Raw genomic sequence first — 23,895 nt, 5'->3', positions numbered from 1 at the left:
TGTAACACTGCAAAGTGATACAAAATGAAACTAGGAATTAAGGATGGAAGTAGGGAAGGCAAACAGTCAACTTCAGTTTACTGTGAGAATTTTAGGGAAGTGCAGCTCATCTGTAAAGGAGACCATGAGCATAACACTTGTGCAACCCATTCTTGTGTACTGTTGAAGTTTTGAGAATGCCACCATGTTGTATTAAAAGAAGACATCAAAGCAATTCAGAGGCATGTTGCTACATTTGTTACCAGTACAGTCAATCAGCACACAAGTATTATGGAGATGCTTTGTGATGGCATCCCTGGAGATAAGACCATGTTATTTTCTGAAAAACTGCTGTAAACATTTAGATAACTGGCAGTTGAAGCTGACTGCAGAATGATTCTTCTGCCATCAATGTACATTTCACATAAGGACCACAAAGATAAGATGAGAGGAATTAAGGCTTGTGCCGAGATATAAAGGTAGTCCTTTCCCCCTCACTCTATTTGTGAGTGGAACAGTAAAGGAAATGACCAACAATGGTACAAGGTGCCCTCCACCATGCATCATATAGAGGCTTGATAGTATCATTGAGTGATGTGAGAACTGCATTAGGTGTCTTCGGAGACAGGATATGAGAGCTGTTTTTGGACAAGGTAATTAGTTTTGTTACTCACTATCACCTGATCATGGTAATATTTTACATTAGTTCATATTTAGTTGCTGCAAGAAGATACATGACAGATGCAGTGGGCTGGGCCCAGCAGCTTTGCATACCTACTGCCACCAGTCACATCATGCAACTTTGTAAACATATCTATGCCAGTGGCTCTGTGTTGCCAAAGCTCTGTAGATTGCTATTTCTTTTGCCTGCAGCCATTTGCACTTTGTAACTGAAAGCCAGCAACAGGGCTGCCAGCTGTAAGGGTTCAACTTACACCAACCTGACTACATACAGTTTAAGAAAAAATCCATGGCACGATTTTCGGTTTTGACACTTGCGTGTCAAATGACTTGTTACTTCATCCTCTATCTTAGGCATCATATAGAACGGGTACATGGTTGGTGCACCACTTTATAAGCCGTTAATGTTGGCTATTGAAATAAGCACAACTAGTTTTAAGAGTTGCTTAGATTTAATCATGAGACTGAGTGCAATATTTGCATATAATTCTTTAATGTGTGGAGATCAAACATGTGTTCTCTGTACAGCAGCCTAATATACTGGCTTTTCAGCTAGGAAGGATTCTGACTTTTCAGCTAAGGAGGCACACACTTGAATATTTCAAAGTGAAAATAGTGAGATGGGTACATAATTCTTGATAAGCAATGCTGTACCATTTCAAAATAATGGTCAGTCTGTGATATATAGGTCTTACATCTCCAACTGTTGGAGAGAGGAAGTAATATATTCAGGAAATATTTAGAAAATGAATGGCAATTTACAGGAAAGCTGGGAGGAACTGCAAGTGTTGCATAACATTATCAGCTAATCTATAAATCAGATTTCTGAAATGAACTTAACATCTTAATTCATGTACAACACACTATCACTGTGTGTCCCTTCATTTTATTTGGAACTGAGATATCACTGATTTCATTTTGAGTGATTTAGAATTTGGATCACAGAGTGCTTTATCATAGAATGCTGAATCCTTAAACATCTATGATTATAGATAGATTAGGAGTATACTAACAATCCATTAATCTTTATCACACTAAAATGAAGGCCATGTTATAAGAATCAAGAGCACAAGCATGTTATTGAGTTGAAAGCTTTAATTGCACAAGCAAAATGAGGAATACTTTGTGCATGTATGTTATTGAAATAACTACGATTAAAATATCCAATTTATGAAGCTGTGTTTGAATCAATTATACATCTACTATAAAACATTGTATGATATCTTATTAAATAATTAATACAGTGACTTGACTTACTTTTCCTAAAACACAGCAGTCTTCACTTGTGCAGCTGCTGCTGTTGCTTACATCACCCCAGCTGTCGCGAGGTGATCTCCGAGGAGCTACAGGAGGTTTCTTGTCAAACTGCATCTGTTGACTGTGTTGATTACTGTCATCAGTATCAGTCCCTGAAACAAATAATAAGGCAGGTCTTTCTTAGTATGTTATTTACTACCAATATGACTATCTGTAAGTGTACTTAGAATATGGAAAATAGGAAAGGTATGATAACCATAGTCAGATCATTTCAGATTTAAAAGTTCGTCACATGTAGTAACAGGTTCATTTTTTGGCAAGAAAGAGCTCACATGCCAACATAATCAATTATAACAAGATATCTGAAATATTAAAGAACTACTGAAGAGTACTGTTGTTACCCTTACTCACCTGACAGAAAACTGAGTGGCACCATGGAAATTCTTGTGTTTGGCAAGATGCTCTTCATCAGGCGTGCTTCAGCAGGATGGTTGAAGCGCAGGTAGTTTGATCTACCAATGCAAATCATTGAACCTGTAAAACAAAGTGATCTGACTACTCTGTCTTTACCTTCTGTGCTCAGACTCATCATTTGAAGCTATTTTATTTTATAAAGACATAAGTTATGTTCCTCATATAATTCCATATGGTGTGCAGTTGTGTCCCAGTAAAATGTCAGAATCAAAATAGGCTTCTTCTCTTCCTCTTCATCTATTATTCCTGTTTTCATTCATTCGTAATGTTCTATAGGTTTCATGAAGGAGAAGAACCTCCGAGGTTGTCAAATGAATCAAGGTATAACTAACAAAATTCAACCAACTCTTAGGAAGTTCATTACGAACTAACTACTACTATGAGTCTTAATACTATGCGTGTGTCTGCAAGTGAAATTAACCTAATAAACTGGAAGGTAAGATACTACACTGAACAAAGAATCACCTCCTTCAATTATAATAAATAGCTGCCATTTGTCATCAGTTAATTGTTTACTGTTCACCCAGTTTCACTAGTGTTTTTGAAAGAAAATAGCTAATGCATCTCTAACTGATATCTTGAGAGCTAGATGGCTTTTATACATAAGGTTATCTATAACAAGAATAATGTTTTTCTATTGATGTTAGATCTGTAAATCCAAGGCATTAAAATGAAAAGAATATTACTTAAAATGAGAGAACAGAGTTAAGAGAGCACACACAGGAGAGGACTGAGTAACAGATTGCAGAAATTTATTTTGAATGTTTCCATATGCAAGGTATCAACTGTTTTAGATTTTTATATTTCCGGATAGTGAGTATTGAGTAAGGTTAGTTATTTTGATATAATAATAATAATAATAATAATAATAAATGATCCACTAGCACTAAACTGTATCCTGTGCAGAGGATAGTAATCTGTATGCTATTTGTAAGTGAAACAATGATATTAGGAACTTAATGAATTGCAACACTTGCTGTTCAAGTAAATGTGAGTAAGAGCACAAATTCTGTAATCATTAAGCCATTTTTATTCTAATATCCTTGCTTAAACATTAAAAGTGGCCACTTATTTGCACACATCAGAGTAACCAAAAATTTGACACTTTCTTCTAAGACATTGTTGAACTGCATGTGATACTGAGACAAACTTGGCACTGCAAGAATTTTTTTTTTGTTCAAATATTGCATGAGAACACAATATCTACAGATGTGTGTGTGATGTGTCAAGGGATATTTGAGCTCTGGTTATGCAAGATAGCTTTGTAGGACATTGTCGAAGTAGTGACTGTGTGGACAGAGAGATTTGCATGTTTGGGTGAAACTGAGGGATACTACTCATAGGGTGCGTCTCCCATGCCAAACAGGCCTCAGCAGATGAACTGTACAAAGTGTATTCCCCAATGCCCCATCTCTTCCATATCCACTCCCACAGTCCTTCCTCGTTTATGCAGATACCCATACCAAGCTGTGATGCAATCCATGTCAAGAGGTGCATGGTGAATAGAAATATATGTCATTAATGGAGCCTCCCTGAGCAAGTAGCCTTGCACCATGTGGGGTCTGTTGAGTCATCCAAATAAATCTCCAATTCTCATTAGCCCAAAATTGAGAATGCAGAACAAAACAAAACAAAAACTGAGGGTATTGATGAGATCTCAAACAACCAGTCATTGGGGCTGGAACTGGTGGAAATTGTTTCTGTAATTTGGCAATAGACCAGTCCAAGAAATGGAAATGGTCACTGAGAAATTGGACCAAGTCAAGTTCTTACCTTTTCTGGGGCTCGGAGGAGGAGACTTCTCAAAATACAAAGGTAAGGAATGGCTTCCTAAACATAAATGGAGGAAACTAAAACTTCCTGTAACCAAAACCTCCAAAAAGAACTGGTTACCCAACAGGAGCATCCACTGGTCAAAATCACTTCACAGTAGATGGAGCTTGTTCAAATGGCTCTCTTTGAGTAGACAAAAGGGGGGCAGGTGTGTGTGTGTGTGTGTGTGTGTGTGTGTGTGTGTGTGTGTGTGTGTGTGTGTGTGTGTGTGTGTGTGTGACAAGTCCAGAAGTCAAGGATCCAAATTCATGATGTTCTATCTCATCAAGAGTGTCCCATCTTTCTCTGTGTGTGGATATGAACAGCAGATTGGCTTAGGAAGGTGATGCCCAAAATACCTACATGGTAGGAGGCATTGCTGCTGGTTAAGACAGCAGTAGAGCTCTAAAATACCGCAAAGATATCAATTTGGGTACCAAAACTTCTTAAGGATGCTTCTCCAGAGATTCTGTTTAAGAAAATAAGGGTGTAGAACCGAATCTTGGCAGAGGTCTGGGGCTAATCAACCAAAAGGTATTACTGGTTGGCTAAATTCTTGTGCTGAAAGCCTGTGAAAAATTCCTGATGGCAGTGCAAAACCAGGACATGAAACTGTACTTAGGATTCTCACATGTTACTGTCAGGATAATCAAAGACACTGGAAGTGAGCATGGCAGTAACATGGAGGCTGCAAATGTTGCAGATAAAAGTGCAGCACGTTAAAGAAGTAATTGCCACCATGAGTTATCTTCTGGGAGACAGGAGGTGGACATAACCCTGGTCCAGGATCCCTACCTATGTGAATGGGCCATTTCAGGCCTTTGAGGAACTGGAGGTAAGTTAATTTATGGTACCACTAGATTGTATGTGCATACTACATGTCTAGTCCAGTGAGTAAAACAGTCTTTCATTTTCAACAATTGGCCTGCTACAATGCTGCCTTTTCATGTATTCATCAGGTATGAATCCCAGTTCTTTCTAGTAACATGCCAACTCCTGCGGCACAAGGACGCGTAAAGAAATTGTCGTTTAAGTCTGTGGGCTAAGCATGTAGCTGCCCAACAATTTGTAGAAGTTAAATTTCTGAATGTGTAAGTTGAGAAACTGAGATAAATATGATACAATTACTGTGATAAATACTACAAAAGCATTGTGCATTTTATTGTATTGTCATTTTTAAGCATTTTTGCAGTTAGAGTTATTTCTTATTTTTTATACTGTATATTTAGATGGTGAGTTACATAAATAAGACACGTGAACAGATTCAAATACGGCTAATGGAGGCTGATGAAGATTGTGATGGTTTGAGTGAAAGTGAGGAGGAAGAAGGACTTGTGGAATAAAATGTCCTACCTGTCTCTCCTCACAAGTCTGATACAGAACAGGAAGTTGAAGAAGACAATACTGAACAAGATTTGATCTGATATGCCTCTGTTGGCTTTGGCTACCTTACAACCTAATTAAATGTGAAATGAAGCAAGTTCCCAGCACCCACTTCAAGAACCAGATCTCTCAACATTTGGTTTGTCTACCAGGCCTTAGGTTTGGCAAAAGAAGCTAAAACAGCTCTTCTATCATTTCTGCTATTTTTCGATGATGATATTTGGAACATTCTCATTGATTCAACAAACATTTACACTGACAACATAAAAAGGAAACATCAAAGGGACAGAGGTGCATCTCATACTGACCTGATAGAAATCAAGGTACTTTAAGCATTTTATTAGTAATTTTAAATTACCATGCAGGTGAAGAAATCCAAAGGACTTCTGGGATAATTTGAAAGATACTGGCAATGAATTAGGATAAACAACTATGTCACAGAAGAAATTCAAATTACTACTGTGAACACTCTACTTTCATAATGTAAGAGACAGGCAGGCTCATCAACCAAATGACTGATTACTAACATAATGCTTCAGAACTGTAAGAAATATTACACTTCAAGCAAAAATTTATGACTGATGAGCAGTTAGACACTCTTGAGAGATGCTGCAGTTTTGTGATATACACGCCAAAGAAAGCAGCATTATGGTAGTTGATGTCAAGTATACATATGCCTATTATTTTGAGATTTACATGGGTATGAAACCATAGGAACCATTTTCAAATAAAGTGCCTGATATCGTCCATTGAATTTCGAGTCAATTATATGGACTGGGATGCAATATTACTTTGGACATCTGGTTTACTAGTGTGCCTACACACGAAGAACTCTTTACTCAGCAGATTACAGTTGTAGGAACACTAATAAAGAATAAACCAGTGATTTATGAATTATTCAAAACAACACAAAACTGAGAAAAAAATTAATCCATCTTCAGTTTTCAACCTGATTGCAGACTTGTCAGTTATGTGCCAAAGCGAAATGAAGTAGTTCTGTTGTTATCTGCACTTCACAATGATGACAAAATTGATTATATTAGTGGTGATGCTAGAAAACCAGTAATCATCATATTTTATAACCAAACAAAGTGCGGCATTAATATTTTTGACAAAATGTGTAGACAACATGACTTTACTCGAAACAGTCACCGATGGCCTCTCACACTGTTTTCCAATTTTGTGAATACGGAGGGCATAAATGGTCTTGTGATGTATCAGGTGAACAACTATGAAATGAAAGTTGTCTGCCTTCACTACCTACAAGAAGTTTGATTCACACTAGCAAGATCTCCTATTGAGCATTGAATATCACAGAAAAATGTACTCAGAGCTATCAAACTGAAAGGCAGACTACTTCTTGGACTTCCAGAAAAACCCATGCATCCTGTTACACTTACTCATGGAGGAATTGTCTGTTGTTCTTTTTGTAGCAGGGCTCATGATCACAGCACACTAAACAATGCAGCAGATATATAACAACAACAACAACAATAATTTATTTGTCCATAATATCTTTTACAGTCGTGGACATGTATGAGACACATTTGAAGCGATCATCAGGCTCCCTTTACCCTGAATATATGCCAATTCAATGAAGATGATCCTGAAAAATTGTTTATTGGTTTCATTATAAGATGAGAATCAGGAAACTAACAAGTATTATTTTTTAAAATAAAATTATGTGAACATCACCAAAACTGGTGCTTCAACTTCAATTTTTAAAGAGTTTTTTTTTTATTTCTTTGTTTACAATAGTTAAAAAGTTAAATTTAATTAATTTTATGTTTAGTTTTTATATGAGGTGTTTTCTTTCAGTTATGGCCTAATTTGGAGATAACAATTTCTTGTTGGGCTACGTTTGTAGCCTGTGTGTGCACTCAAGGAATGTTTATGGGTTCATAGACTCTAGTGTTAATGATCTAAAGAATAACAAAACATGTTAAGAATGGAGTTTCATTCATGCCAGTGGCAGACTTCTGTTCCAGGGACTTAGTGACCATCAGGATAGAAAAAGGTTTATTTCCAGATTCACTGAAAGTAAGTAAAGTGAAGCCAATATTTAAGAAAGGGAACAGGGATGAATTAGGAAATTACAGGCCAATATAATTGATCTCAACATCTGCTAAAAATCTATGAAATGATAAAAAAGAATAGAATTTTAAGTTTTATAACAAAGTACAGTATACTGCATTCCTCACAACATGGTTTCAGAGAAGGGAAGTCACCAAAAACAGCATCAACAGATATAACTGAGCACATTCTTAATTTACTTAACAGGCAACAAAAGACTTGTGATATTTTTATGGACCTATCTAAGGCATTTGATTGTGTGAACCACTCAAAATTAATGATGAAATTATATCAGTATGGAATTGGAGGAAAATGCTATGTCATACTTCAATCACACATTACAAATAGGAAACAGTACACGGAAATCAGACATACTAGTGGTGGAAATATAACAAACTACAGATCAGAATTGCAAACAGTTAAACACGGTGTGCCACAAGGGTTGGTGCTTGGGTCAATACTATCTATACTCTACGCAAATGACTTCCCTTAGGAACTATAATAGACAAACATTTGGGATGGGGGGAACACACAGATGCACTGTGTAAAAAGATTAACAGACAGATCATCATCATGCATAAAACAGCTAAGACTGTGGATGATAAAGTCCTCAGATCAATGTATTATGGACTTGATTCCCACATTTGTCTTATTCAGTTCATATATTTGGGAATGCACAAGCTGGCTACTTAAAAAGAATATTCACAATTCAGAAAAGGGCTGTGAGATGCATTGCAAAAATACCACCAATACCTGTAGGCAAGCTTTTGTACACTATAATATTATGACAATATATTCACTGTACATAAGCATAATGGCGGTAAGGTCAAGTGATAAACACCTCCTAAATAAAGGGGTACGCAAACACGGTACAAGAGGAAATGAAAATTACTACACGATAAACAGAAATATAAAACTGTCAATGACTGCCCCTGAAGAAGCAGGCAAAAGGTTTACAATAATCTCCCCAAAATCATTAAAAAAGAAACAGACCTAAAATGTTTTAAAAATCATTTGAAACTACATCTCACAGAGAAATGTATATACAGTTTGAGTGAATACTAAGATGGTGTTTAAATATGTTCAATCATTACTGAAATGTACCTTTAAAAATTATCATTTCTGTAACACACACACACACACACACACACACACACACACACACACACACACACACACACACACACAAAACGAGAAGAGAGGATATACTGAAGGGCAAGTTCCCATCTCCGGAGTTCTGATAGGTTGGTGTTAGTGGGAAGTATCCAGATAACCCGGATGGTGTAACACTGTGCCAAGATGTGCTGGCCGTGCACCAAGGCATGTTTAGCCACAGGGTGATCCTCATTACCAACAAACACTGTCTGCCTGTGTCCATTCATGCGAATGGACAGTTTGTTGCTGGTCATTCCCACATAGAAAGCTTCACAGCGTAGGCAGGTCAGTTGGTAAATCACGTGGGTGCTTTCAAACGTGGCTCTGCCTTTGATCGTGTACACCTTCCGGGTTACAGGACTGGTGTAGGTGGTGGTGGGAGGGTGCATGGGACAGGTTTTACACCAGGGGCGGTTACAAGGGTAGGAGCCAGAGGATAGGGAAGGTGGTTTGGGGATTTCATAGGGATGAACTAAGAGGTTACGAAGGTTAGGTGGATGGCGGAAAGACACTCTTGGTGGAGTGGGGAGGATTTCGTGAAGGATGGATCTCATTTCAGGGCATGATTTGAGGAAGTTGAATCCCTGCTGGAGAGCCACATTCAGAGTCTGATCCAGTCCCGGAAAGTATCCTGTCACAAGTTGGGCACTGTTGTGGTTCTTCTGTGGGAGATTCTGAGTTTGAGGGGATGAGGAAGTGGCTCTGGTCATTTGCTTGTGTACCAGGTCGGGAGGGTAGTTGCGGGATGCGAAAGCTGTTTTCAGGTTGTTGCTGTAATGGTTCAGTGATTCCTGAATGGAGCAGATTCGTTTACCACGAAGACCTAGGCTGTAGGGAAAGGACCATTTGATGTGGAATGGGTAGCAGCTGTCATAATGGAGGTACTGTTCCTTGTTGGTGGGTTTGATATGGACGGATGAGAGAAGCTGGCCATTGGACAGATGGAGGTCAACGTCAAGGAAAGTGGCATGGGATTTGGAGTAGGACCAGGTGAAACTTATGGAACCAAAGGAGTTGAGTTTGGAGAAGAAATTCTGGAGTTGTTCCTCACTCTGAGTCCAGATCATGAAGATATCAATAAATCTGTACCAAACTTTGGGTTGGCAGGCCTGGGTAACCAAGAAGGCTTCCTCTAAGCGACCCATGAATAGGTTGGCGAACGAGGGGGCCATTCTGGTACCCATGGCTGTTCCCTTTAATTGTTGGTATGTCTGGCCTTCAAAAATGAAGAAGTTGTGTGTCAGGATGAAGCTGGCTATGGTAATGAGGAAAGAGGTTTTAGGTAGGGTGGCAGGTGATCGGCGTGAAAGGAAGTGCTCCATCGCAGTGAGGCCCTGGACGTGCGAAATTTTTGTGTATAAGGAAGTGGCATCAATGGTTACAAGGATGGTTTCCGGGGATAACAGATTGGGTGAGGATTCCAGGTGTTCGAGAAAGTGGTTAGTGTCTTTGATAAAGGATGGGAGACTGCATGTAATGGGTTGAAGGTGTTTGGGGGCTCGGTAACCAGTTACAATGGGGCGGCCAGGATGATTGGGTTTGTGAATTTTAGGAAGAAGATAGAAGGTAGGGGTGTGGGGTGTCTGTCGAGTCAGGAGGTTGATGGAGTCAGGTGAAAGGTTTTGTAGGGAACCTAAGGTTCTGAGGATTCCTTGAAGCTCTGCCTGGACATCAGGAATGGGATTACCTTGGCAAACTTTGTATGTGGTGTTGTCTGAAAGCTGACGCAGTCCCTCAGCCACATAGTCCCGACGATAAAGTACCATGGTTGTGGAACCCTTGTTCGGAAGAATGACGATGGATCGGTCAGCCTTCAGATCACGGATAGCTTGGGCTTCAGCAGTGGTGATGTTGGGAGTAGGATTAAGGTTTCTTAAGAAGGATTGAGAGGCAAGGCTGGAAGTCAGAAATTCCTGAAAGGTTTGGAGAGGGTGATTTTGAGGAAGAGGAGGTGGGTCCCGCTTGACGGAGAACGGAACAATTCCAGGCAGGGTTCAATTTGGATAGTGCCTTGGGGAGTTGGATCATTAGGAGTAGGATTAGGATCATTTTTCTTCATGGCAAAGTGATATTTCCAGCAGAGAGTACGAGTGTAGGACAGTAAATCTTTGATGAGTGCTGTTTGGTTGAACCTGGGAGTGGGGCTGAAGGTGAGGCCTTTGGAAAGGACAGTGGTTTTATATATAATGAAATCAAGTTTGATGTTAATAGCCTATTGTGTGACACGACCAATACTCTCAGCTGGATTTTCAGCTGGAGTCCATGGGCAAAGAATAAATAAATAAATAAATAAATAAATAAATAAATAAAGGATGAAACAGTGTGGGGAAGGGAACATGAGAGAAATTGAATTGGCCTTGACTTACCTTCCTTATGAGGACAGTTCCATTCCTTTCCAGGAAATGAGGACACTGGTAAGCAGCTGCTCAAAGCAGAATGAACAACTTCTAGTTGGTTTTGATACCAATGCCCAGAACCTGGCATGGGGAAGCACTAACACTCAAGTTTTTTCCACAGAATAATTTGGAAATCTTGAGCAGGGTTAGGGAACCCACCAACAGAAATAGAGAGAAAGAAGCATTTGAAATAACTTTTGGGTTCACTCCAATGGGTTGTTATGTTGAACAATGGCATGTGGCATTTGAAGCCATTCTTACCTCACCACATATATATTAAGTGCAAGACTGAAATGGGCATTAAACAAACCATAGCCTACATGATCATGGAAGAAGGACTGGGCCTCATATGGGAAAGACCCAAACTCTCACTTGTCTGAAGTCAGAAAAACAATAATGAAACCAGTAGATTTTGAGGATATTCGCCATCAAGACCTCAATATTTAGAAAACTGCCCAGTCACCAAGAAGTGGACAAACAGAAATGTACCTTGATGGAACAACAACCTGAAGTTACAAAGGAAGCACATAAGAAAACCGTTAACCTAACAAGAAAGAGAGGACAATTTGAAAAATATCAGAAGGTCCTTGGGAAATAAAGCCTTGTAATCAAGAAAACAAGCAAAGCTATCATTCTAGAAGGTATACTGTGAGGAAGTGAAAGGTACAGCTACTTGCAATAGACTTCACAAAATTCCACAAGAATATTATATAATCCAGTAGGAATTCCAAGGAAGGAAGATGGCGAGTATACGAGGACCGTGAGTATGCCACTGAATGTGCTCCTTGAGGTTCACTTCCCTCAAAGCACACTCACAAATAACACAAACCAGGAATCTGTCCCTGAGAGGAACTGATTTATAAGCAATCAAAGGGAAAACTGAGAATATTTTAGAGAATGTGCTGATTATTATTATTAATAATAAATAATAATAATAATAATAATAATCCAGTGGGCAGTTGAAACATTTTACCCACTCAGTCCAGATCTACTTAAAATAGCAGGAGAAGGTTTACATAGATTCTTGCATAGACTGTTTAGGGTTTGGCTAGTAGCAGGAAACATTCCTAATTCTTGTAGGACAGAGAGGGTTGTTTTCTTTCTGATGCCAGGGAAGACTGATGATACCAAGGTTAAGGATATGAGACTGAGAAGTCTGTGCTCCTTTAATCAAATGACATTAAAAAAATCTGTTGATGTGAATGGCAGGGAAAAAAGAGGTTAACTGTGGTTCCTTTACATGTAAACTATCTCACATATCAACCAGACAAATCATGTGGAAAACACTTTAACTTGTTGGGAAGGTGGAGAAATCTCTACATGTTCTGGAAATGGCTCTCTGCATCATTCTGGATATTGAGGGGGCTTTTAGCAATACGAGCTTCGAATCCATGATTGGAGTTGCAGAAGAGCATAGCGCTGAGACCACTATGTGCAAATGTACTAAGACCATGCTAACTAGAAGATAGGTGGAAGCCATGGGTTGTTTGGTTTTTTTTTTTTTTTTTTTTTTTGGGGGGGGGGGGGGGGGGGAATCAAACAGTGAGGTCATTGGTTCCAGCAGATTAGGGAAGAATGATGAAGTAAGTCAGCCATACCCTTTCAAAGGGATCATCCTGGCATTAGCCTGAAGTGATTTTGGGAAATCACAGAAAAGTTGAATCAGGATGGCCAGACACAGGTTTGAGCTGTTGTTCTCCCAAATGCGAGTCCAATGTGCTAACCACTGCACCACCTATAAGTAGTAGTTTTGTCTCCACAGCTATGGAACCTAGTGTTGAATGAATTCATTTAAGAGCTGAATATTTTAGGCTATTTTTACCAACGATATGCAGATGATTTACTCCTAGTAAAACCTGACAAAGTTGCTAGTACTGTTAGAACAGTGGCACAATGTGCACTGAACACTGTGGACGACTGATGCCGAAAACAGGATCTAAGGGTCAGTCCCAAAAAAAAAAAAAACTAATACAGTATTATTGCTGAGGAAGCATATCCAGCACACACAATGGAGTCTTAATATCCTTTCAGTAGAGGGGGTAGTGAAATATGTGGAGGTAACCCTGGATATGAAACTATCATGGTCTTTTCACCTAAAGAATCTATGTTCCGAGGTAAAAGGTGATCTTATAAACACGAGAAAGGTGTGTAGTAACCACAGGAGTATGTACTGGATACACATCACTGTAATAAGACCCATGATACTTTATGGGACTACAGTATGGCGAAATAAAGTACAAAAGATGGTGGTTGCTAAGGAGCTTGGCGAAGTACAGAGACTGGTCTGCTTTGCCATAGCAGGTGGAGCAAGCAGCACTGCCACACTGGGATGGGAACCATGCTGGACATGCTACCATTACAACTTTGGATTGTGCTGATGGCAGTGGCAGGGGCATATGGGTTACAAACAGGACACAACTGGATACCTTTAGGGTGTCTAAAATCTCACACCAGTGTAGTGAGTGGTGTAAATATAGGATTAGTCAGGGAAATTCAACAATCCTTTCAGTGTAACAGTTGTAAACAGGCAGCTGTGGAAAAACAGACCACGACCATTCAGGAGACATGATCTGGTTCTGTGAAGGACTGAAAACATAACAAGGACTCTGGGGCTGGAGTAAATGGGGTACAACCTAAACTAGAGAGACAGCAGTCTTTCTAGGGAAGCTAGCTACATCATTCCAGGAAAAAGTATGCTCTGTCAGGGTGTGCATGGCGTAGAATTTGCATAGGTGCTGTAAGTATCGTATTATTTATGTTTATTCAGACGGCGAAGCAGTCCTGACATCTGTATCAACCTTTGCAAAGAGATAAATGATCATTGGGGAATGGCATGAAGCTCTTGTGAGAATAGGGGAAGCAACAAGGTAAACTTGCTGTGAGTCCATGGTTAGTCAGGAATTAGTGGCAATGAACAAGCTTAGAAGTGTGACGACTCAATTTACTGGACTGAAACATGCCCCAATCATCATAAGGTAATGCTGAACTCAAAACTAAGTAGCTGGATGAAAAGACAGGATGTGGACTATTAAACGATGATTCAAAAATTTAAAAAAAAAAATTTTAATAAGTGGCACGCCAATGATGAAGAAGCAATGTTCCAAGAGAAGTCCTGTAACCATGGACTTGAACAGGAGACAGAATAAACTCATGGTAGGAATTATGGTTGGCCAGGAGAACTTTACGAAACACCACCATATGATGGGAATAGACGGGGATTCCCAGAAGTGTAGACCATGTGATGAGGTGGATGGAACCACACCATGTCTAATGTTCCAGTGTGAAGTATTGGAGGGCAAAAGACACAGAAGAGCCATGTCCATTGAGTAGTGAAGAAGTTGGGCCTAACAAGAAACTAGTAAAGGGTCTCATACTACTCTTTACAGGGTACCAGCTTACTAGAAACACAGGGAGTGAAACCCCACAATAAACTAAGTTTTGTTGTGGGTAACAGTGGGCTGAGATCACTGTTGTTTTTGTCTCCTTGCAATTACCAAATCAAATCAATCCTGTCTCGAATACTCATGTTTCTGTGTTTCCAACCAGTAGTATTTTGAACATGTCTATGAGTACTTTCAAAGATCCAGTCATCATTTCTCTTTAATGCTCAAATGATTGGATGTTACTTTTGAAACAGCCATAATGTTTGAATTTTAACTGTCAATTTATGAGGATATTCCTTTGAAAGTTTTGTAGCATACAGTGAACCACACTAAGTAAATGGGTCAACAGTATAATATCAGAATAAAATATTTGTAGACATGCAGGAGAACACACATGACTATGAGACATACCTTGCGTTAGTCTGGTGGGCGTAAAAGCCTGCAGGCCATCAACAGCTGTCATGGCTGCCACAGGGAACAGTGTGACAATGCCGGCATTGTTCTCAATGTGACAGTGTATGGGCTCAACACCAGTTCCCTGCATCACAATGTCCATCGATGGGTCTGATCCAAGGCTCACGCGACCTGCAGGGAAACAACATTGTATCTAGTGACAGGCTCACATGTTTACCTCACAAGGGTATAGTGGTAACTCCATTATAAAGAAGTATAGAAAATAACATTTACTGCTCAAAATATTAATTCTGAGGTTAATAGACCTGTGCAACCTGTTGGTCTGTATATTAATTTTTATTTTCTAAGCTAGCTATGTAAGTACATCATGTTAATCAACAGTGATTCCTGCCACTTTCCATTATAGTTTTCATCTCTTTGATCATATTTTTTCATGCTGTTCCATAAGTCTGGAAATTCTTTTACGGTGTAAGTCTGTTGAAATTGCTTGATAACACTGGCGCAATTGTTTTGTGATGTCTTTCAGTATCCGACAGCATTGGCCCCAAAACTGTATTTCCCCAGAACCGGTGACTTTTGGAGGGTATCAAGTTGAGACTAACGTGAGAACTCTTACAAAATACAGGGTGTTCCACTCAAACCTCTTCGATTTCAAGGACCCGGGAGAGAAAAACCACAGTAGATATGACAATGAAAAATACACCACCTTGTAGAGCATCTCAAAGAATTTATATTCCGCGTCAGAAGTGCCAAGTATCGTCGCCAGAGTGCAGCATGGTCGCATAATAGTGCATGCAAGCAGTAGTGCGGTTTGCAGAAACAAAATCGCCAATTACTGTGCAAAGAAATCATAGCCGTGTGTACGAATGTGACCCACCTGATGTGAAAACAATTAAGGAATGGTATAGGAAGGTTCTGGCTATAGGAAGTTTCTGGCAACATGAAATGTTCTGAAGCATTGTGGTGGCGAACATTACTGAGTTTTAGAAGAGACACGTAAGTCAATTCGTCAAGCATCGAGGCAACTTTATGTACCTCGATCAACATTGCATCGTTTAGTTCACCAGTACCTTCGTATGTGTGCTTAAAAAATGCAAATTCAGCAACATCTGACGTCGAATAACAAACCACGACGGCAACAATTTGCTGCGGATATGCTGCAGTGTATTGATATGAATGCCAGCTTCCTGGAAAGATGTTTCTTCTCAGATGAGGCAACCCTTCATCTATCAGACAGGTTAATAGTAATAATGTTCGGATTTGGGGTTCGCAAAATCCGCACTTTGTCACTGAACATGTTCGTGATAGCCCTAAACTAAATGTCTAGTGGGAGCTAATGCATGACAGGACTGTCTGACTGTTCTTCTTTGCGGAACAAACAGTGAATGGGTCAGTTTATCTGGACCTGTTAGAGCAGTTTGTGAACCCACAGATACAAGACTTGCAGCCCAAAATCATTTGTCAACTAGACGGAGCTCCGTGGCATTGGTCAACGGCTGTTCGCAAGTTCCTGGATAGGAATTTTCCCAATCGTTGGATCGGATGCAGAGGACCCATTGCCTATCCACCATGTTCACCCGATATTATGCCGCTTTCTTCATGAGGGGATTCGTGAAGGACTGCGTGTATGCAACCGAAGTGAAAGATATTCCTATGTTGTGACATTGTATCACTAATGTAATTGCAACAATAACAGATGAAATGTTACAAAGAAATTGGCAAAAAATAGAATATGGACTTGATATTCTTCGTGCTACAAGTGGTTTACATGTAGAGGTGTACTGATGATTAAATAAATAAATTCTTTGAGATGCTCTACAATCTGGTGCATTTTTCACTGTCGTATCTACTGTGTTTTTTTCCTGGGTCTTTAAAATCAGGGAGATTTGAGTGGGACACCCTGTACTCTAATTAGCACCACACTGACACAGTGTATGGCCATGTGAATCGTGTTGCAAGATTACCTACTTCGGACATTTGTTGTGCATAGCTCAATGGACCTTCCAAAGTAACTAAATGTAGCACTCAGTGTTTATGATCTGTCCAAGTTCAAGAAACCTAAATGCAACATTCTGTACCCACGAAGACGCCACTTCTAACTTTCCCAGCAGATCGTAATGCCAGTGCTTCTCTTTTGGTAGCAAATCTGAATGGTGTCATTGTATCCTCTGGCATTTGTTTTCAGGCTGATGGTGATGCAACCAGAGTTTATCACATCTAATGTCCTGCGCTACAGTATAGCCTATTGCATTTTTTTCATTGACAGTGGCTAATCTATGTTCTATAACAAATTCATCGTGTTTTTTCACGTTTCGTACCAAGGAAATTACAGAGGAACTGCTACGAGGCTAATGCTGGTTGATCTCTTTCCAGCCTTTAAAATCTTACACGCCATCAGAAATGTTTCAGCGTTAGATTTTTTTTCTCTTTTACAGAAGACTTCAGCGACAGTGCACTGTCACTGTGGTACATTTGTGTCTGCCATTCATAAATATGGACTGTGGTCATGTAATGTATGTTAGTCACTACGTGTCAACACGCAGTATAACGTCTGTAGGTTACAGTTATGCAGACATTTTTATTATATTGTTGGAATTGCAGTTGCAACAAGGGTTTCTCTCGACTTGTTAACCACCGTATTTCACAACATAACTGTCAATAATCTTCCAGCAAGCCATGTAAAGATGTCAACTGAAAATTCGTTTTCAATTCTGATACTATACGTTTTCACTGGCGATAACTAGAGTGTTAGGGAGATAAAAGGTTGTGTGGTGCAAAATAAGGGGGATATGTTACACGGAGAAACTATTCCGAACCCAGCAACATTTTTATTGCGCGCTAGTCGTTGTTTGTGCTTCAACTCACTACACAGACAGTCCAATAATGTTGTGTTATATGAGCAACTCATTTTCCTCTCGTTCCTTCGAGTGCCAGAAAAAAGATCACCAAGAACTATACCACTGAATGAACTATGTTTTTGATGCACTTTTTGCCTCCGCAAGTTTACTGGTGGGGATGCAAACGATACATCGACGTTTTGGAAACATTGAGGATTCGTCCATAAATATCGAGGTTAGCATCGATATTTTGAATGGCGACAATCGCCGATGCATCGACGAAAGATTACAAATGCATTGACACTGTCGAACAATGGATCATTCATTCCTTTAGTGGATGCCCTCTATTCGATGTGTCGGGTCTCTTAATTCCTGCAGTGCTGCATTTTATTTTGAGCTAATAGGTAAGTAAAATATAAATTTCACAATATTATCATTTATTTCAGATAGTCTCCATTGAATTATGTACTGCGATCACTGGATATAATATAAGTGATTCTCGTTGCCTACAAGGTGCCAAACCGTAAGAGAACAAAAAAATATGAACAATGAGTGATGTTTATAAAACATACATGCTGAAAACTATTACATTACTGACGACATTTGGACAGAATCAATGTAAAATGAATCGTTTGTGGGCATTACTATTAACTTTGTAGACAACACAACTCCTCACCGGAACAACATGTGTTTCCGAACTGACAGAATACCATACATCCCTGTACATCATTGATAAACTGACATATTTTCTCTGACTAGAATATTTCACTTTAAAAGGTTTTAGGTACTGTCACAGATAATGTCAGCAGTGTTATGAAGATAATCAAATCTGCCGAAAAAAAGATTATCTGTTGTTTTGCCCATAGGATGAACTTAGTCATAACTAAATTCCCTTATTATGTAAAACACTGCACTGAATTGATAAGTAATGTATGAGATAATGTTAATTATATTAAAGATGGCGTCAATGCAAGTAACGAGACAATAGAGACGGGACTGAAGGAATGCCAAATTAAAAGGAAAAAAAATTATACTTGACATCCGCACATGATGGAATTCGTGCTCGTATTATATTATGATGATTCCTACAGTTGGTGTCCATGGTGGGAGTATAGTCTTAACTAGACTTGAGGCTCCCCCAATGGTTTCTAGCAGCGAGTTAAGACTAGACTTGGCCCCTGTTTCTACGTTTCGATACAGTGTATCGATACGTGGAACTGTTTCAGTGTTTCGGAACGCCTCGGTGTCACTGTTTTGAAACAGTGGTGTTTCATTCCGCCCCCTGTCTCCGATAACCGGACCAGAATCGATCTCGAACCAGACACAGAAACTGTATCGTTGTTTCAAAATAAGGCTGTTTCAGTCCACCTGTGCTTGGAACGGACTAATTGTAACGAAACAGTGATGTTTCATTCCGCTCTGTGACGGACGAGATTCGGGCTCGGCACAGGTATTGAAACACAACGTACCACTTCGTGAAACACTTTCAAGAGTGTCGAAATCTTTTTGACAAGCAATAGCATGAAGCTTAAGATATCCGAAAATAAAGCTTCGTTTCTAGCTGACTGTCCTATTCCGAAATGGCGTAACAACTGCTTTATGAACACTAACCAAAGAATAAAACAATGCATACTATTCACATTCAAAATAATAAATATGTGAAAATCATTTAGTTAAATTACACTTTTTTTATAACATACGCTTCTCTGTTCATGTACAGTAATCATATTAAGAAAAGCAAATAAGCCTACAACATTATGAATAAAAAAGACAGAGTGACAGTTATTAGACATATACATAAATTTGATGTAGGTATAACTGCAAGCAATCTGCTTGACATATCACTGATAGTGTAATGGTGAACGGGAAGAGCTGGGAAGCATGGTGAATTTATAGTAACGGTTCGAAACACCTTGAAAGACCAAATTTTTGTCTGTTGTATTTTGTTATTTATTCGAATTATTTGACATTATTTGTGAGTCTATAGTCACTGTGCCTATTATCCACAATGATTCCCTTTGTGTGCATGGAAATTAGCAGGATGGGTATATTATCCATAGTAACGAAATTTGGGAATCCCAGTAGCATATCCGTTGTTTCTGCAGTTTGCTCCCACCTCCAGTTCCGTTCGTGGTGGTTCTTCTATCTTCAGCTATGGCTGTCCTCAGCCAATTTAAAAGTGTGAAAGTCACACGACTCGAAAGCAGCGCATTTGCTGCAGGAAATATGAAACTGCCAAGACGCCTAAGTGGTAGTTCCATGATCAGCGTTCTCGCACCTCATTTGTGTTTATATGGACATACTTATACAGTAGACATTCAAGGTGATAAAGTGTAGGTTTAGTAGATTACAAAGCACAAACTGTTTCACTGTTTCGAAACAACGTATTAAAACATTACAGTGTACTGTTTCATTTGTTTCGAAACAGTTGTGTGTTTCAGTTTGCCCATCTCTAGTTAAGACTGTGTCAAAGAAATGGCGGAACTGGTACGACCATTTGAAAACTTAACAACAGAAATTTCAGGTGATCCAGTCAGTCGGTTGTGTTCGGTAAACAGTTGAAAATATGGTACCTATAAATGAAATTTAAAGACAAAATAAATAATAAACTGGCAAGAAGGATCGACAACTTAAAAAAATGCACCATTGGTAATTTCAGCTTTAAAGTTCATGCACTTCAAAGATGATGTCGCTAATTAAACGTAATAAGTTACTTAGATAACTATGTACGAGGAATTAATATAGCTACAATCACGAACGACACACCCGATGTGTCGGATAAAGACGAGTCAAACACTTGTAAATATCGCAAGCAGCTGTCACACAAAAACACGACAAATAAGTGATTAACATCTGCTGGAAACATTACTGTCATTGCCTGTTACGCCAGTAAGAAAGAGATCATATTGAAACCTGGGAGAGTATGAAGTCACTTTTCCCAAAAATTACAAAACTGCAAAGTAGTATTTTTCCATCATCACAGTATCCATGCCAAGCAGGTGCCTGTTCTCAGAGGCCGAGGCAAACATCACCCAGAAAAAAAACAGACTTCTAGGATTTATATTTTCTATGCATCTTTTCTTAAATTCTGCGTTAAATTGTTATATTCAAAGAAATAAATCCTTTTTTTTAAAAAAATGAATTTTCTTTACAAGATCCGTTTTATTTAGTTCCATAACCTGATTTACGAGGGTAATCCCAAAAGTAAGGTCTTCTATTTTTTTTTATAAGTGCAGAACTCTGTGTGACAATTGGTTACACTGTTATGAAAAGTCTTTAACGAGCAGTGTGTAAACATGCGCACGTCGCGCTGAGGCGCTCAGTCTTGGCTTGGCAGCTGTTGAGAATGGAGATTCCGTTGGGTGTTACCACCAAGTGCGAATTACGCGCAGTTATTCGGTTTTTGAACGCAAAGGGCACTGCGCCGACTGAAATCCATCGCTAATTGACGGAAGTGTATGGTGAGTCGTGTATGGGTGTCAAAAATGTTTGTAAGTGATGTAGAGTGATTGCAGCTGGTCGGACCGAAATTCACGACGAACAACTGAGCGGGAGACTGTCCATTTCAGAGGAGACAGTGCTGAAGGTTGAGCAAAGCATGCGCAAAAATTGCGGATCACCCTGGATGATCTCTGCACGTTGGTTCCACGTGCGGCAACGAGTTGTTGCTTCCCGCACATGTCTTCACCGATTTGCAGCCGAACGGGACAACTTTCTGGACTCAATAGTCACTGTTGACGAAACATGGGCATACCACTTTACACCTGTGATCAAGCAACAATCACGCCAGTGGCGGCATCCTTCTTTGCCAAAGCCGCGGAAACTCAAACAAACCAAGTCTGCCGGTAAAGTCATGACAACCTTTTTTTTGAGATCGGAAAGAGGTATTAATGGTCGACTTTATGCCCACTGGGGCCACAATTAACGCCGACAGACCGAAAAAACTCAAACGGGCAATTCAGAACAGGAGAAGAGGAATGTTGAGTAAGGGCGTACACATTCTCCATGACAAAGCTCGCCCACACATTGCTCGGCAAGCCGTTGCTCTGCTACAACACCCACCCACCCTATAGCCCTGACTTGGTGCCCATCACCTGTTCCCTGAGTTAAAAGAACATTTGGTCGGAAAGCGATTCACCAACGATGACGAGGTGAAAGAAGAGGTCCAAAACTTTCTGAACAGCGTGACGCCAAGCTGGTATACTTGGGCATACAAAAGCTGCCAGAGCGTCTACAAAACTGCATAGGCAGAAATGGCGATTATGTCGAAAAATAGCGAAATGTTCAAGCTGTAAACTGATGTAAACAATTGTAGAAACAAACAGGTTTATGTACTAATAAAAAAACAGGAGACCTTACTTTTGGGATTACCCTCGTATATGAAGGCAGTTGATCATCACATCAATCAGTACGATTATGTTTAATGTTAGGAGAAGGGGGGAATATTTTTGATGAAATAGGCGACTATTTCCAGTTCCTTTGTGTCTGACCATACAACTTATTTTATTATGCTGCTTAAAAGTAAAATAATTTTGGTGTGCGTTTTCTGATAATTCTAAAATACATAGAAACATCTTAAATACAACGATGTATCGTTTTTAAAAGCAATGCACTTTCAACAGCGATGCTTTTCCATGTAAGCATTCATGTCTCAACATCAGTGCTCTTGCGAACCATGTTGCAACCCTACTTCCTGATCTTTATTACAATATGCAGATTGTCACGCTTGTTGTCAACAGACGGAAAACTGACGGTAAACTCCGATCCTCGACAGCCTAACCAATGCTTCGATCTCTGTTAATGTATACCAATTAATGTGATATGCTACACTTGTTAGTGATCTAATGAATCTTATTATGGCAATGTTTTTCTTAAGGTAAATACATTTTGTTAAGCCTTAAACTGTCTTGAGCGCGTCTGCTCAAGAACTTCGCTAGATTCTTTATCTGGGATGTAGTCCACTACTTTTATTTAGTAAAAATATTTTCTCTGTGCATCGTTTTTATTCTTTTACACAGTACATGTGGCACGGCCCAGTAAATTAATGTGCCTCCCATGTTTTACATCTTGAACAATATCAGGTTTACCAACATCTAAACTGTTTCAGTGGACGTCTTGATTTTTCGTAGAAATCATCAGTAGCCCTTGTACCCGCAGTGCAGTTTTGATTTTTCCGTTATGAATCCTGCAGCACTGATGGCAGGCATGTTATTCATACATTGCAGACTTTCACAGCTGATATTTATAAAATTGCTGGTATTTGCCTCATTCATATTAAGGCCGTGGTTGGAGGCATAATTCTTTGCCCAAAGTTTCATCTTCCAGTGCTGCAGACATCAGCAGAAACTGTAACGACTCAGAAAGCAGTTGAAGGCATAAACAAGCTCAGCAAACAGAACTGTTTGTGTGTATCCATGAAACGGTCGGTTCGTGATGGCATCAGACATCTGCCTGAATGTCACGGAGTCACTGTGAGTAGTAGAGCAAACTATGTACCACCCCACATGGCATTGTTGCCAAATTTATTCAAGATATGGATATGGCAACGTCGCAATGACGTCATGGTGGGAAGATAGGTCAATTGGACTACCACCACTAACCAAACACCCTCCCCTCACCCAGAAGTACAAATTCCAGCAGGTCAATGCAACACACCATGGCTACCTTCACTAACCTAAGAAAATGGCAGGAAAATAGGTCACTTGAGCTACCTACACTAACCTAAGTCGTTCTACTGCCATCTCTTCCTAGAAACTGGCGGCGAAAGGACTCAGCCTGTGCTGGATAGGATGGACATAAGTCTTTATTTTGCAGACAGTCTTCATTTCAGCAATTAAGAGGTAGTCCAACTGACCTAGTACACTGTACTGCCACCAGAGGGCGCTGTCATTCCTTCTGTGACATTATCCAAGATGGCGATCTGGGGGGAAAAATGGCGGGAACCAACAGGAAACCTTAATCCAGTCACGTGTGGTACTTCAGCCAGTAGGATGGTGGTATCTGATAACGTCATTGGAGGGGATATAGAGCAGGCTCACCAGCTCTGGGACC

General features: G+C 39.6%; 1 protein-coding gene across 4 annotated transcripts in view; it reads right to left on the bottom strand.

The window, feature by feature from the left end:
- The window catches only part of LOC126332942 (pleckstrin homology-like domain family B member 1), a 996,704-nt gene that overhangs the window by 260,304 nt on the left and 712,505 nt on the right, over positions 1-23,895 (bottom strand). For all 4 annotated transcript variants that reach the window (XM_049996695.1, XM_049996697.1, XM_049996694.1 and 1 more), the window contains 3 exons: positions 15,005-15,178; positions 2,329-2,451; positions 1,918-2,069 (listed from right to left, as the gene is read on the bottom strand). In XM_049996695.1, coding sequence (XP_049852652.1) covers positions 1,918-2,069; positions 2,329-2,451; positions 15,005-15,178 — 449 coding nt within the window. The remainder of the gene's footprint in view (positions 1-1,917; positions 2,070-2,328; positions 2,452-15,004; positions 15,179-23,895) is intronic.

Source organism: Schistocerca gregaria, chromosome 2 (genome assembly GCF_023897955.1).
Source record: "Schistocerca gregaria isolate iqSchGreg1 chromosome 2, iqSchGreg1.2, whole genome shotgun sequence".
Classification (NCBI taxonomy): domain Eukaryota; kingdom Metazoa; phylum Arthropoda; class Insecta; order Orthoptera; family Acrididae; genus Schistocerca; species Schistocerca gregaria.
This window is presented reverse-complemented; position numbering and strand designations above follow the sequence as displayed.